The sequence below is a fragment of the Nematolebias whitei genome, chromosome 11 (genome assembly GCF_014905685.2).
Source record: "Nematolebias whitei isolate Nwh7 chromosome 11, NemWhi1, whole genome shotgun sequence".
Lineage (NCBI taxonomy): Eukaryota > Metazoa > Chordata > Actinopteri > Cyprinodontiformes > Rivulidae > Nematolebias > Nematolebias whitei.
In genome coordinates, this window is record NC_056508.1 from 41,285,240 (window position 1) to 41,302,888 (window position 17,649).

At 40.6% G+C, this 17,649-nt stretch overlaps 1 protein-coding gene across 1 annotated transcript in view; it reads right to left on the reverse strand.

The window, feature by feature from the left end:
- Positions 1-15,779, reverse strand: part of dennd2c (DENN/MADD domain containing 2C) — a 46,748-nt gene extending 30,969 nt beyond the window's left edge. Inside the window, exon 1 of the mRNA XM_037684364.1 lies at positions 14,749-15,779. Coding sequence (XP_037540292.1) covers positions 14,749-15,653 — 905 coding nt within the window. The 5' untranslated portion in view covers positions 15,654-15,779. The remainder of the gene's footprint in view (positions 1-14,748) is intronic.
- Between the last annotated feature and the right edge of the window lie 1,870 nt (positions 15,780-17,649).

Here is a 17,649-nt window from a genome sequence, read left to right on the forward strand (position 1 = left end):
CACATACCATCTTTTACTCCCTTTTAAACTTCATTTCCATCTTTAAATTCTTCTCTCAAGTAGAAATCCTTCCAGACATTTTAGAAATGTCTGTGTAAAGTGCTCATCCACCGCCGTGTGGATAATTGATCATAATTGTACAGTTTTCATAAATGTCTGTGGTGAAGCAACGGAAAATCACGGCCGTATGGTTTTCCTGATTGATTGATTATGTTGTTATTTTCATATTTTGCCAAATTAATGTAAATGTTTGATGTTAAACTTTGATTCTGTAAAATAAATGACCGCATTCATTTTGATGGGTCAAAGATAAATGACGTCTCACGTTTGCATTTCATTAACATCAATGCACGTTTTATTCAGTCCAGAAAAATGAGGAATCCGTTTTAATTGATGAATATATCTCTGCATCTGTTCATCTACATATTGGTGGCCCGTCACGTGCTCATACATGGACTGTGTATTCGTGTAATAATTGATATTTCATGTTGGCATGAGGAAAGTAGCAGACTGTAGCTGCAACGCTTGAAGTCAAAACACTGCATGTTTACGCAGCGTGCTGGAGCTGCGCGCTTGGAGCAGATCGCTGCATGTTTACGCTGGGATGCTTTGAAGCTGAACTTGTGAGTCATATGTCTTTTTAAAGCTGAAATTGTACGCCTGTTATGTGTAACTAAAAAGCTGGGTTTGTGTGGAAACGCTTTGTTCTGTTTAAAGACGGTCCAGACGCGGTTCTGGTACCGGCTCGGTTCTGAAAGTGTTCGAACGAGTTGTTTAAATAGCTAGAAAAACGTTTTTGAGACCGGAGCAACGACTCCGTGCAGCTCAGAGCTTGATTGATTACACTTGTAACAGAAAAAGGTGCATTTTGACAGTTTAAAAGACGGAAAAAGTTGACGGACTTGTTCAGATAAATCTAGCATGCTAGTTGGGAAAGACGTTCTGTGATTGGTTTAAAAAGACCGTGTGTAACGTTTTGATTGGCTGACAGACGTGTCAGTAGTGACTAACTCTGACGTGTCAGGTCGGGCTGCTCTGTCATTGGTAAATTCAGTCATGTGACCCGGAAATGAAAACTCGTTTTTCATAGGGAATAAAATCTGCTTTTTAAAGCTGAAAAGCGCTTAAAAGCTGTATTCTGATACGCTGTTTAAGTTCTTCAAGGTGTAATCGCTAGATTTTTGCCACGTTTGAGTTTAAAATCTGTCATTAAATTATGTTTTTGAACAACGCTAGCGATGCTAATTTTAAGCTAACAGCTAACGACCGGATGAGTGACGTGTCACGTCACTTCCTCCATGTCGGAAATGAGCTCGGTTACAACCGTAGCCTTTGCTATGCTTAAAATCACTAAATGTAACTTGCCACATGTCCCAGAAAACTCATGTTCATGCTAAGAAGTCGTGCTTGTTGAAACAACGCCACGTTTACGCTTAAATTCGTTCAGAAATGTTGATTTTAACCGAGTTTAGCCGAAGCTAACTTTAAGCTAAGCGGCTAACAACAGGATGTCAACCGAACGTCACAGGAAGTCGTCATAGACTCCTGCTGGTAGAAAGCTAAACACTGCCCCCTCCTGGAGAAACTTGAGATCACGGTTTCACTTCAGTTTTAGGTATTTTAGTGAAATTGAACGTTTTTTTATTTCTGTAAGACGAACTTTGAGTTAACAAACTTCCTCGAGCTGATTTATACTGTTATGTTATCTTACCATTAAAAGTCAGTAAAGTATTTATGCCCAGAGAGGCGTTTACTAGGAAATTTTTCATTCACTGATAAATCCTCAAGCAGGTGCAAAATGAAAAAATGAGAACTTTTTTGTAGACACAGGCACAGATAATCATAAGAGCTGAGAGTTTACTCGTTTGCTGGAAATATAATACACGTTTAATTGCTAAATCACTAAATAAGAGTAAATATATCAGGAAAAAGAGACTTTTCTGATTTTATTTACCACCTAAACAATTACATCTCCTATTTAATTTTAAATAGAAGATTGGCAGGAGAAAGGAGTACAGTTTTTCTGAAAGAAGCCTGATTATTCCTCATCATCAATTTTCTTTTCTCTTTTCACCCACCTGGGTTGATGAGTAACTGTTTAAAATAGCGAATTTCTGGAAGTAAACGGTTTAAAAACATTTTTAAACTGATGTGCTGTGAGACTAAAAAGAAAAATTGCAGGTTTATAAAAATTCAGTGCTTTAGAGTAAAATACACTAAAAAAAGCTTGGTAATCTAGTATCTGTTAAGAAATAAGCACATATAAGGTAACACTGCATAGAAGCATTTACTTAAATATTCATGAATTGGGGTAAAACCTATAGGTGCCCACATTTGGATAAGTGACTTATAACAGTACTTTTGTGTAAACCCAAAGCTAAAATAGTGTGAAAACTCAATGACAACTTGAATACAAATATTTACCTGTAAAAATATCTGAAGCTAGCAATTGTTTTATCCAGAAAACGTGCTGAACAGTGAATAACCATGACAGGTGTCAGGGAAAAAGACTTTGATCCTTATGGGATGAAGGACAGATTGGAAGATGCGTTAGCGCTGCTGACAGCTTCCTTACATCCATATGGCAGACGGGCAGACTGCATGAACCCAAAAGAGTTGTTGGACGATCTGATGGAGGTTGCAGAAGTTGTGACCTCTACAGAAATTACATTGTCAAGTTATGAAAAGCTGGCTAGAATTGCAATTTTGCTGAAAGAATCATTCTATGCAGTTGTTGAGAAAGCTGATTACCTTGCAATAAGGTTAGACAGTGAAAAAGAGGTGGTTCGGAAAATTGAAGAACAATTCCTTCAATTTGAGAGCAAAAACGAGGTCCTCTTGACAAAACATTATGAACAGATGTTTCACTTACAGCAAAATGCAAATGCAGAAATTGATTCGCTGAATAGCAAAATACAGTTACTTAATGCATCACTATCTGAAGCCAGGGATGCTAAAGAGCTGTTGTCCAGTAAATACTTTGCATTAAGACGGGATCACGACGAGAAAATGTCACAAGTTTCCCGCTGCAAAGGTGAAATAGATGTGCTTAAAACACAACTTGAGGATGGCATAGCGGAAAAGGTGGTATTGCTCCATCATTGTCGGCATTTACTAGGTGAATGTCAGACATCACAGGAACGCCTTAAGGCTTGTGAGGAGAAGCTAAGGGCAGCAACAAACAAGATTTCTGACGTGGGGCGAGTTTGTCTGGAACTCAGAGAAGACCGTGGACAGAGTTCAGGTCACCCACAAACACCTCAGAAAGACGTTGTTGCACCTCCTGCTCTTAATCCACCCTCATCTCGGGCGGTAGGAACAGACCTGAATGGGTCTCCTCCACCGATAATGCGACAGTGTGCAGTGAATGTGTTCGAGGCATGTTCTAAGACGCCCATAGAAGTGTTTCCTGGTGTAAAGGTTAAACCCCACTCCCTAGAAATGGAAGGAAGGCGCTCGTCGCCACCTCCTCCTAAAACAGGCGAGGAAAGGCAGTATTTTCAAACTAACAAACCACGTAATGAAGGTGCACGCTGGGACAAAAAGGCTCCTCTTTCAGAGGATGAGCGTGATGATCGTAAATGGGATATGCGTAGGACGCAAGGATATGGGATCCGAGAGGACCCATATTATCAGGGGAAGTCTGAAGAGGAACCCCCAAAAGACGTACCTAACCCTCCCCCACCTCGGACGAAACGAACCGAGGCGATAAAATCACAAAGGTCCCAGGAGCAAGGCCCTACACCTCTGAGCTCGGAGGAGACAGAGAAACTACAAAGGTTTGTGGAAACTTTGAAAAACGCTGAAATGGGAATCCAACCAGGAGCACAATGTAGTGATCTGATCACTACTAAATCTGAAGGCGCGAATGACAACATTACAGATGTCGGTGAAACACACCAAGACATTGCTGTTGCTGCCTCCAACAACCCCTCATCGGACGAAGGGGGGGTAAACTCACACACACACGATGATGAGTCATCGCAAACTGAAAACTCAGACCCTGATTTTCATGATTTTGAACTAGGCATTCCAGTTCTGGGAGGACTCCCAGATAACCTAGTACCGAGTCAAGAAGCTGGGCCAGTATGTTTCACGAAACCATCACAGGCCATCGCTCTTTTCTCAACCAATGACGTCGACCAAGGACCACAAACTTATGGTGTCTTACCCATAGACAGGTCCGACGACTCAGAAAAGGATTCGTTGGAGCTCCCCAAGGAGCAAGAACCCTCATCAGTCTCATCACAGATTGAACAGGTGGTCGCCCAAGCCGACGCTCTGACATCTGATGAAGAAAGAGACAAACTTCGCCAAGTTCTTTTAAAATATGAAAAGTCACTTCCAACTGACCCAGACATCATCCAACTTCAGAAGTTGGATGATCCTGCAATTAACTCGATGATACTGTATCTGACTGACCCAGACAAATACACCCCATCGAAAGTCAAACTGGATTTCGATCCAGACCTAAAAGTCCTCTTTCAGCTGCGCAAACAGTTAAAACTACTCAAGGACAGCCTAACTTTAGCTCATGGAGCGACGTCCTCACTCGTGTTCGCGGTCTCCCATGACCGAAGGGGGGTGACGCCAGTTAGGATAATGCTACCAGACGCGATAACATGATCAAATCTGACATTCAGAGTGAGTGGCGCACCGAAACGTCGTTTTCTAGTTGCTTAATCACTGCTTTTGTCAATGTTGAAACGTTGTTTTACTGGAAAACAATGTGGATCAGTGTTCCCCAGGGAACAACCATACACATTGGTGATTTGACGCTCTATCACCTCGATCCGGAACAATGGGACGCGACTCTGGATGACTCAGAGTACCTGGTGAACATGTCTATAGACATAGATCCAGAAACTCTGGGAAGGATCCGTTTTGAAGGCACCCAAGTCGTCGACGTGGAACCAATAAACCGAGTTCTCAAGTCCCTCAGGTCCACAATTAAGAACCCGATCCAACCAATTACCTATGCGTGGTCAAGCGCGGACACGTTAATCATAGCCCTGCTAATGACGATAACCCTCGTATTGTGTGGGATACTCGCATCCCTGTTCCGGGGCCACACGTCACACCGAGTCGACCTGGATCGCCATGCAGCGCACCTCAATATGATTATGTCTCGCGTATGCGGGTCTGCAAAGAAGCCACTCACACGGGACAGCGTGACTGAAACTGATAACCAGGGTGAGGTGAAGCAGTGAAACGATGTTTTAGTTGCTTAGTCACTACTCTTGAGAGACAGAGAGAATACGAATATGTAGATGTATGTATGTTCACTACAACATCGTTTAATTGGTTTTTGGTATTGTTTCTGAACACCCCAAGCAAGAATGAATTTTGTTGTGTAGTTAAGTTAGAGACTAAGAGGCCTTTAACCATGCCAACATGCAGTTCATTCATTAAATTGCAATCTTTGCGGAGTCAATGTATATTATTGCTACCTTAAGTACCATAATCTACATTGATCTCACAACGCTTAAGCCGAACCTACTCGAACAATTCTATTCGGGGGGGTAGCTAATTCTTTTTGATGAGTCTCGCCATAGACTTCCAAAACATTTATGGGGAAACCAAACACCCAATCTCAAGTCGTTCGTCTAAAAGACAACAGACAATTGAACCAAACTATATTTTACCATGTAAAGCTAACTTAAACCAAGTTAGAAATGGAAAAATAGTTTGGAACCCTTTTCTATAGGTATAAACCCCTATAGTTACCCTTTTCAGCATGTTCCACCCCTTAACTGGTAGCTGTAGCTGTTCCCAATCATAATAGCTTACACACCAGGTGCATATAGTTTAAGGCCTTATGTAAAATCCCCTTCATAAGCCCACCTTAAACCACATAATTGCATGTCACATTGAACCAGAACGGCACAGACTGGACGTCGCCCAGAGACGACCTTCGCTGGAGGCGACCTGCAATCCTGATGTTGGTCTCCACTCTTCATCCAGTGGCCGCATCTTCAGTTCAATCCAAGGGAACCCCTCTGTATGCTGATCAATCAACACTTCCAATCGTTGTGGATTTACCGTTGTGGATTATATGACTTTTTCCAATGGATTACAGACTCTGTTTCCAAGGGGTTAAAGCATTGCTACAATGGAATTACCGACGACGTTATGGAATTATAATCAACACAATGGAATTACCAAGAACATTGTGGAATTACCTTGACTTTTGTTTTCCTTGCTGGATTACGTTTGACTTTTGTTTTCCTTGCTGGATTACTCTTGACTCTTGTTTCCTTGCTGGATTACATCAAGCTCAAGGACATTCGAAGGCGTAAGTTCATGTTTGGAATTCATCCCCCCTGGACAGGCGATGATTTCCAAAGGGGGGACTGTAGTGAACTAGGCCGAAGGTCAAAACCTTGACCTTAGGACCATGTGGGACATAACTTGTCATTTCATTGATTTGCATCCAGAAATACAGGTTGACCCATCCAGAGACTTTCTTTCTTGAATCAATCAAGTAAAAAAAGATTATTCTCTATTATCATTACTATTTTACAAATGTTTGATAATCAAATTGTGTTAGTTCAAACAATGTTTACATGTTGAAGTGAACTACTCATTTTTTAATCAACTGTGAAACAGTAATAATGATTCTTAATCCTCATTCAAAGAAGAAATCAGGTTAATATGCATTGTCTGATTTTCTGTCTTCAATGAGTAAGTTGTAAGTGTGTTCAAAGTTCAAGTTTCGGTCAACTGAAAGTTTACTGAAAAGAAATGTCATGTTTAACTTTTACAGCAAGATACTGGAAGAGGTGGCTCCACGAAGTCTGGTTTCTTCATAATATCTTTCTGTCTGTTCTTAAACAATCTTAATCTTTTTCCTTGACTTTTCATAACACCTTACATCACAAAACACACCTCTGTTTTGGTCCATCGACCAATCAGAGAGTTCTCAAATGAACCGGAAGTGAGCTTCTTTAAATGTTGGAACTTCCTAGTTCAAACTAGTTTTTCGAGCTCCAAGAGATGAGCTCCAAGAGTTTTTCGAGCTCCAAGAGATGAGCTCCAAGAGTTTTCGTGCTCCAAGAGATGAGCTCTAGGAGAGAGCACCAAAAGAGAAGTTTGAGTTCAGCTCAGTCTTGAAGCTGCTGTAAGCTCAGTCTTGAAGATGGAGTAGCAGTTCTGCGAGTTTGGAGTTCCAGAGAGTTTGGAGTTCCAGAATGCAGAATGCTGGAATTCAGGATGCTGCTGAAAGAGAATCAAGCTGAACCAGAGACGATTTGGGAATTATAACTTCTGTTTAGATAACCTCACGACTCCAGAGGTTTTTAGCTGTTCTCACGGAGACGCTGAAAGAGTTGAAAGGAGAGCTCTACACCAACGCTGAAACTATCATCTGCAAGGTAAAAAGTTATATATATACATACATACATATATATATATATATATTATTTTGCCAACTTTTAAAAAAACAAACAATGAACTGTGCAGGCTTATGTGTTGTTTTTCTTATTGTGGAGAAATTGAGTACGTATACTTTGAAGAAATAAAGCATAAAGTTAAATGGATTATAATTTATTCTGTCTAGTAGTACATATTTGCATTGGAAATGACAGGAAAACTGCTAAAACTAGTCATTTTTTGTTGTGGGTATAACATCCTATAAAATTCAGTTTTATGTTAGTTTTAGTCAAAGACTGAAAGAGCCGTTGTGGAGGGACCAAAGAGCCGCATGTGGCTCCAGAGCCGCAGGTTGCAGACCCCTGCTCTAGACCAATAAAAATGTTGTTTTTGAACGCACTTTAACACACAAAACAAGCTTGTTGCTAGCCAGCTGATAAAGCAACAAATTTCAACAAACTGTGGCATTTTGAAGCTTTTGGAGAATTTAAAAATAAACTCAATTAAAAAATATATTTAATACGACCCCTTTTACAAGCACAGGTCACATCTATCACCTGTCACACTACAACTCTAGCTCATTGGAAACTGGAAACTAAACAGAGAAGGTTGCAAGATAGGTTTGAAACTTCTGTGACAACTCTATTTTAAGAGAAAATATGTGATACAAATGATATAAAAAAAATAACTATTTTAAACTTTTGTACATTATTGTATATTAATTAAAAAATACAACTGTTTTCACTTCAATTGTATAAAAAACAATTTCAAATGGCAGATGATTAGCAACAAGAACATATGTAAATAGGTTACACAGCTTGGTCTAGATTTATTAAGCCTTTGGTGCATGTGAGCAGAATGACGACCCTGGAACCATCGCTGCTGATGAACTAGGTCAACTTCAGACAATAGACAACAAAGCTGCCAGATATCACGTGACCACAACCAGCAATTAAAGTTTAACAATAACACACCACCATCACACACACACTCCCCCTAGGGTTTCTGTAAGTTTCAGTCAGTTGCATATACAACTTTTTAAGACCTTTTAAATAACATTATCATACACATAAGTTACAAAAAATAACAAGTAAATGGTTAATGGACTGTACTTATATAGGACTTTTCTTTCTTATCAAGATACGCAAAGCATTTTACACTGCAGTCTGTGTCCTCATTTACCCATTCATACAGCACTCTACTAGATCTCTACAAACATTAATCAGAGCTTTATCACATTCATACACCGATGGGACACACATCGGAGGCAATGAGGGGTTCAGTGTTTTGCCCAGGGACACTTCAGCATGTGACTGCTGGTGGAATCGAACCCCCAACTCTTGCATTGGAGGACGACCGCTCTAACCACTCAGCCACAGCCGCCCCATCCATCCATCCATCCATCCATCCATTATCTTTACCTGTTTATTCCATTTTGGGTCACAGGGGTCGCTGGTGCCCATGTCCAGCAATCACTGTGCGAGAGGCGGGGGACACCCTGGACGGGTCGCAAGTCCATCACAGGGACACATAGAGACAAACGAGACAAACAACCATTCACTCTCTCACTCACACCTAGGGACAATTTAGAGTTACCAATCAGCCTAACATGCATGTTTTTGGTCTGTGGGAGGAAACCGGAGCACCTGGAGAAAACCCACGCATGCACAGAGAGAACATGCAAACTCTACCCAGAAAGGCCCCTGGACCGGGGTTTGAACCAAGGACCTGCTCGCTGAGAGGCAGCAGCTCTACCAGTTGCGCCACCGTGCTGCCCTAATTTATTATTTTTTTCCATTCAAATTTGACCCAAATCATTCAATAAACTATAAAACAAGTTTCAGGAGAAGAGGAAATATTTATTTGCAAGGAAATTTGAACATCTGTCAATAACTCCCTTCCGACAGGACTGCTGCATGATGGGGCTTTTACTTCTGAAATCTAAAATCCTCAGACAGAACTCCAACACAAACAACAAATGAATGCAGACAGCATAAAATAAAAAAAAACAGAAAAATCTAACAAGGGAGTTGACTGGTTGTTAGAACAAACTTTGCTGGAAATGGGATTGAGAGATACATTTACTGCATGGAACAAAAAAAAGAGTAAATCATGTCATCTGGACCGACGACACGATTGAACCTTTTTTGTTGTTGTTTTGTTTTGTTGTTCTACCTGGATGATTGAGCTTACAAACCATTTTTACTACATGGACTAAAACTCTATATAAAAACCACAAGTCAAAAGTTCAGGTAAATGGGTTCTGTTCCAACTTATTTAAGGTAGAAAGAGGAGTAAGGCAGGGAGATTCTTTGTCTTCTATCCTCTCTGAACTCTGTATAAAACGGTCGGAAGCTATTTGTCAAAATGTACAAATTGAGACAAGATGAAGGATTTATACACAAGACAGCCCTTTCTGCTGATGACATTTTATGTTTGACAAAGAATCCTCTTCAGTCCATACCTGCACTTATGCAATTCCTTCACAATACGTCTCAAGATATAAAATTAACAAAAACAAATCAGAAGCAATGATAATATCAGGAAACTGGCCTGTACAGCTAAATGAAAATGTCTCGTTTTGTTGGCCCCGACAGAGTTTTAGGTACTTGGGAATTATGCTCATCAAGAATCCCACACAATATTTGAAGCTAACTAAAATGTGCTAATTAGACAAAGAAAAAAAAAGAGTTTAACATGATGGGAGGTTCCTCTCTCACTGCATGGAAGGGTTGAGGTGGTGAGGATTAATCCCCTTCTACCTCAGTTTCTGTTTCTATTTCAATCTCTACATATACGAGTACTAATATCCACCTTTAACACATTAAATAAATACATCTCTCGGTTCATTTAGCAAAAAAAGAAGATAGAATAACACTCAAAACTCTTCCATTATCAAAAGAAAAAGAGGGTCTGGGTCTACAAACCTGACATTTTATTATGGTGCTACACAACTGAATGCACTGGTGGCATGAATCAGGAATGATCTAAAAACAGGGTGGGTACAGACAGAGCAAAGCACAGCTAAAGGAGTAGATTAATCAACACAACCTTTTATTACGTAAGAAATCTGTACAACTAAAAAAAAAAAAAACATTAAAATAGACAATAAATGGATTAAACATACCTTGAAGGTCTGGACATCAGTCAGAAAAAGGCTAGAGGGCTCTTTGTCACTGTCAAGAGTTATGTCAATATCAGGCTATTTCAAGATCCTCAATCATTGTGGGACAGCAGGTTTAAGAAGTCGGCCATTAAAGGGCTGAACACAATAAACCTACTATTTATTGGAACAGAACTCAAATCATTTCACCAACTTCAGGAACAATTTTAGCCGTCAGACCAATACAGATAGAAAAACAGTACCGTAAGTAGGCTCAATCATCCAGCTAAATAAATCGCAAAACAGCTAAACCATGTCATATGGACAGATTCTTTTTTTGAAGAAACATTTGAGCTTTCATCCAAAAGATGCCATCACTCTTACACGTTTTTCTTTTTAACCATTTTGGCCAGGTTGTCCTCAGACTGGTTCGGTGAGTAGCAAGCAGCCATTTTGCCTATAACATCTGATTGTTAAGCACCGATGATCGATTGTTTTAGACCGATGATCCTCCATTTTGCATGTGTAAAGCCAGTTTCTGGGAATTCTACAGCAGACTGGTTTGAAACATGTCAGTAAGGTGCTATTTAATACTGTTGGCAGGCCTCAGACTGATGAAGTCTTTCGGATGAAAGACGAAGCGTTTCTTCCAAAAATGAAACTGTCCAGATGACACGATTTAACTTTCTTGTGACCTATACAAATACTTTCAAATAAGACATTATAAAGAAAACAAGATGGTGAGGAAAAAATCCAAATAATATACAGCAGTATTTTTTAACTATTGTAGAAGATCACTGACTCATTAAAAGTATGTTTTAACTTATAAGACTCATTAAGGATTTATATGATACTAGTTTGTGCTTGATAAGGATGGGAGACTGCGATGAAATGATGACAACGCAATCTGCTGGCTTCCTTAGATAAATAATGGTAATAATTGACTTTTACGAATGTGAATGTCTTTGTTCAGTGCCCTGAGATGACTTCTGTTGTGACTTTGCGCTTTATAAATAAACTGAAATGAATTAAACATAATACGGTATACATTAAAGAAAAATGGGAACTGGAATTAAATGTAATAACTGGGGATAAGAAATGGAAGATTTATGTATAAATGGTCATAAAGGACTTAATAGTCAATTGTGGAAAGAATTTGATTGGAAATTGAAAATAATGTATTTTTTATTAACCTTTATTTAACCAGGCAAATCCCATTGAGATCACAGATCTCTATTGCAAGGGAGGCCTGGACCTGAAGGCAGCCTAACATGCATGTTTTTGGTCCATGGGAGGAAACCGAAGTACCCGGAGAAAACCCACGCAAGAACGAAAAGAACATGCAAACTCCACATAGAAAGACCCCAGGTCCAACCGAGGATTGAACCCAGGACCTTCTTGCTGTGAGATAACAGTGCTAACCACTGAGCCATCATGCTGCCGTATATATTTTGGGACTGACTCTGCAAAAATGTCAAAGAAAATTGACAAAATTTTACAATTAAATATGTCATTAGACACACTGGTGGTTCTGCTGGGAATTATACATAAAGAAACATGTAGCTCAGAGAAGAAATACATTTTCAGGATTCTTTTATTAATAGCCAAAAAGATGGTAATGGTAAACTGGACGAAAGCAGAACCTCCATCCATAACTGAATGGACTCAAAAGACTAAAATGGGTCTACATAATGGAACAAATGACTGCAAGTTTACAACTGAAAATGGACACTTTGAGAAGTTGGTCATGTGTGACTGTACTTGAATAAATGAGGGAGGGGGGTGGATTACTGTCAACAACTCCACTACAATAAAATGTCAAGAATATTGAGCTTGCTTGTAAATGACACTGAAGTGAGTTGGATTCCCCTTATATATGCAACTTATATTTCATTCATTGTGCAATTTTACTTTATTTTTGTCATGAATTCTTGTGATATTGTGAGAACTTATGTCAGAATGTTATTTTTTGTGAATGAATGAAAAATAAATAAAAAGTTCACAAAAAACTGAATCTAACAAAGTTGAGTCAGGTCCTCTGAATGAGTTCCTCTTTGTTGAACTGTTTAATCTTTTATCCAAAAGAACCTAAACGTGCCCATTTAATGATGGACAGGTTCTCTAGACAGGGGTGGAAGCCTCCGTGTTCAACTGTCACCCTCTTACAATGCTATTATTGCAAGTATGACTCAGCCCTCTGAATAGCAAGCAGCCATCCTAACTATCGGTTGTTAGGCTGATGGTCCTTATTTTGCATGCAAACAACAGGTTTTGTCTGTCACCAGTAAACTGGTTGATCCACTATGAGAAGGTGCTGTTTACAAGACTATTTACTTGTACCATACCATACCACTTTATTTATTTATAAAGCACTTAAAACAGCTACAAAGCCAACCAAAGTGCTGTACAGACAGAACAACAGGTAACACACAAAGCAATATACAAAATGAGGTAAATCAGAATATAGACATAAAAAACGATGCAGATCATGACGACAAACCAGTGTGGAGCATAAAGGATCAAAACACAGATTATCTGGTGTTGAAAGCCACCGAATAGTAGTGGGTTTTTAAACGGGACTTGAAAACCGAGAGGGAGGGGGCCAGTCTGACAAGCAGAGGTAACTCGTTCCAGAGTCTTGGTCCTGCTACAGAGAAGGCCCTGTCACCTCTGCGCTTAAGATGAGTTCCTGGAACTGTGAGGAGCAACTGGTCCGCTGACCTCAGGGAGCGTGGTGGGACATACGGTTGTAGCAGATCAGTGAGATGGGGGTGGGGTGGGGGGGGGGCGACACTGTTCAGTGATTTGTAGACATACAGGAGTATTTTGAACTGGATTTGAAGGTGAACCAGTAACCGGTGCAGGGAGGCCAAAACTGGTGTAATGTGCTCTCTTTTGCCTGTACTGGTTAAAAATCGGGCTGCTGCATTCTGGACCAGTTGTAGTCGTGCAGTGGAGGTCTGACTGATACCAAACAGGAGTGAATTGCAGTAATCAAGCCTAGATGTAATGAATGCATGTATTACTGTCTCCAGGTTATTTTTGGACAATATGGGCTTCAGTTTAGACAGCCGCCTCAGTTTGAAGAAGCATGATTTAACAATCATGTTTACATGATTGTTAAGTTTCAGGGAAGGGTCCATTATCACGCCCAGATTAGTGACTCTGTTTTTCTGACAGGGTTAGAGCGGAAAGGTCGATGCAGTGGTTTGTGATTGTGTCGTTGGGAGGGAACAACATGACTTCAGACTTCTTTTCATTGAAACTTAAGAAGTTTAAAGCCATCCAGTCCCTGATGTCAGCCAGGCAGTTGAGCAGCGGTTGAATCGAGCATGTGCCATTGTGTCTTAGGGGGAAGTAAATTTGACAGTCATCGGCATAGAAGTGGAAGGGCATGTTGTGTTTCCAGAAAATAGCACCAAGCGGCAGCAGGTATAAAGCGAATAGGAGGGGACCCAGGATGGACCCCTGCGGAACCCCCCATTTAAGCTGCCTTTGCGGAACTAAAATCCTTGATGGAGACACAAAAGGATCTGTCAGCGAGGTAAGATCTGAACCAATTGAGGGCTGATCCTGTGATGCCCACCCACTGCTCAAACCTAGCAATGAGGATCTCATGGTCGATGGTGTCAAAGGCAGCTGTGAGGTCCAATAGGACAAGCAGCACAGAATCACCAGTATCTGTGGATCTGAAGATGTTGATAAAGACCTTCAGCAGGGCAGTTTCAGTGCTGTGGAGAGGTTTAAAGCCAGATTGGAATAGCTCTAAGATGGCGTGATCCTCCAGGAAGCACTTCAACTGGGACTCGACTATTTTCTCCAGTAGTTTAGAAGCAAATGGGAGTTTAGGTCTTGTAGGTCCTCAGACTGAAGAAGTCTTTTGGACAAAAGACAAAATGTATCTACATAGAAGAATCCATCCAGAGGACCGGACTTAACCTTGTTAAGATTCATCTACCTGGATTATTGCGCATGCATCAAGACGTTGAGGACAGAAGTAATAATTTAAATTGATTTAATTAATTGGGCATACAAACTTAATATTAAATTAAATGTGTTTCAGGACCTAAAATGGAAAATCTGGAGATATTTAAGACTTTTTGGGACCTAAAATGGACATTTTTAAGACCTTTATGACTTTAAGACCTTACAGAAACCCTATCCCCACGCCTCAATCTCAAAAACCGACATCCAAATAAAAATGATTTTCTGTAAACAATACAGGATTTATTTTCTCCATGAATAGTTACTTGTGTTTTGTTTTTAGTGCTTACCTGTTCTTTTTATGCCTTGAAAGTCCTTCATCCTTTGATACTGGACATGGAGGAGGCGGGAAGCTTGGAGGGTGTGCCACCCTCCTTCTTCTCATGTTGGAGCGGTTGTTGTTACAAGTGGACCCGTTGTTCCACTGAACCGTGAGCTCTGTGTTGTTGACATTGTCTCCACAATACTGGAATGTACGCTGAGGTTTGGGAGGGGGTAGAGCTTCACCTGCAGAGATCCTGCTACTCTCCCAGAGCTGTCTGTCGCCCTCCAGCTTCTGCCAGAAACCACGAGACGTGTAGAAGTTTCCCGCAGGCATGTTGTCGTCTTGGTCGTCAGCTGACGGAGGTAGAGGTTTAGAGACATTTTCAGCGTCTGAAATCCTTTCCACTTTTGGAACCCCATTGGCTGAAAGCGCCGAGTTAGTTGTAGAAAAAGTGTTATTTGATAACGATTTAGAAGATGCAAATGCCTGTGTTGCAAGTGTTTGTTTTACAGGAGGTATGGCTGAAAACTGAGTGGGACATTTCTGCAAAGTTTCTAACCGATCAATCACACCAAGTCCAACACGTGCAGGGGATTCCCTAAAATCTAAATCTACACTCTTTGTTCTTGGGTGAGTTTCTTTTGCACAAAAACCTGCTCTTGAGCTCTCATTGAAGCAGCTGTTTCCCGGGAGGTCTGCAGAGAAAGTTCGAGCCACAGTAGCAGGGTGTTCGACCACTCCAGCATCCTGCCGGCTGCCCTGTTGACTGCGGACTTCCCACTGGGAGATCTTTTCCTTAATGTTAACGCGCCGCTCGTGGGAGGCTTGTCTCCCTGACGGCCGACCCTGCCAAGCAGTGGAGGCCTCTTTCTGCAGGCGTTCGACCTCATCAAGCCCCCGCCCTCCCTGCTCCACTCTGAGAGCTAGCATTACTGAGAGGGGGAGAGAGTCAGCTCAGCCCCAGTTCTCCATAAGTGAATGCATCAAGGATTTCCTAACAAAGACCAACAATGAAATCTGCTTGATCGGGTAATTCTTGGTCCACAAATTGCAAACAGTTGCTTCCTTGAGGTTTTATGTGTCTTCCAGGGCAAGCCAAGAGTCATTTCCTTCTTGTCTCATTTTGTATATGTTCTAAAAAGGAAGAAAAGAGAAAAATTACTCATCACGTAAAAAAAAAAGCTCAGACAGCACACTGCAAGGTCAACACCAGGATATAGTTTGTTTTACAAGGTGAGTAGACAGTGACAGAAAGGAAGTCAGAAAGGGCTGGACTATGAAGGTCATTTGTTTAGAAAAAAATCTAGAGCAGGTGTGTCCAATCCTGGTCCTCAGAGCTGCTATTCTGCATGTGTTAGATGTTTCTCTGCTTTGAAACATATGATATGAATGAATGGCTAACAGGCAGAACTTAAAGATAGGCTAACAAGTAGGGAAACAACTAAAAGATCCTCGAGGACCAGGACTGATCTGATCTAGAGGACAGCAAAATACATTTTCTGAATTTGCCTGTGATTTGAGCCTGAAGGTGTTTCGGTGTAGTTATCATCCAGACAGAAGAAGTCTTTTGGATAAAAGACGAAACATTTCAGCAAAAAAGAATCCATCCAGAGGACCTGACTCGACCTTGTTACACAAACTTATGTTTCAAACATGAAATGCCATCAACACTTATATAAAGATGAAAAAATATACATTTGGAGTCCGGTCCATCTTTGGAGCCACATACGTATGTGAGCAGGGATTCTCCAGCATGAACTGTGTTAAAAACAAACACGGTTCACGCCTCAAACAACATCTTACAATCCTGTGTGAAGACGAAGGTGACGTCTTACAGTTCTGATGTGCAGACACTGTGCGCCGAGGTTCAGGAGCAAAAATCACATTAACCAAGTAAAGCAAATATTTTATTTTGCAAATATATATATTTTTTCATTCATTCATTCAACCTTTATTTAAACAGATAAATCACATTGAGCCTCGAAGACTCAATTACAAGTGAGACCTGTTAGGACAGACAAAAAACAGTGGTCAACTGAACACATGTAGGAAATTGGAGGCGAAAAAAATTCCTATCAGACTTTTTTCTTGGATGAGAAAAACCCCTAATATTGAAAAAACACTTCGCACAAACAAGCACATATTTACGTAGACATTCTGCAGAGCAGAGCAGGAAGAAGGAGACGAGACCGGTCAACAACGCCTACAGATGCTCTCGAGGTCACTGTAATCAGTCAATGTCCTCCGGTGAGATCCAAAAACATTCTATTCTATTTTACATTGTTCAATGAAATCGTTTTTTCTTTTTCAGGTCAACAGCTGACAGCTTCAGTACACGCTATGAAAAGGATGATGCACACAGAAGCAGACAACAGTTTTGGTTCCCTGCAGGTGGATAATTTACGTTCAGCTTTTTACTTCATAAACACGAGGAGGACTCAAACAGACTTAGTTTTTTTAAACAGCCTTCACACGGTGTCCTTTTTTTTCCCCAAAGTTGAAAAGTTTTTTTTTTGCATGCATGCATGCATGCATGCATAAATAAACACGTCTACTTTTAAGTCCAGATTTATGACTTTCCTTTTTGATAAATTACATTTTCAGGGTTGGCTTGGGTTTCCTGAGGTATCCCGTAGTTATGTTGCTATAGGATTAGACTGGAGGACAAACTGACCACATCTCCCTCTGCTGCCGTTTTCATTTGCCTTACAGTTAATGGTTTTAGTTGTAATTATTTCTAACAATGCTTTTCTTTGTATTTCTCCTCAAATAAACAAGACATGGACCGTAGAAACAACACCTGGACCATAGAAACAACACCTGGACCGTAGAAACAACACCTGGACCATAGAAACAACACCTGGACCATAGAAACAACACCTGGACCATAGAAACAACACCTGGACCATAGAAACAACACCTGGAC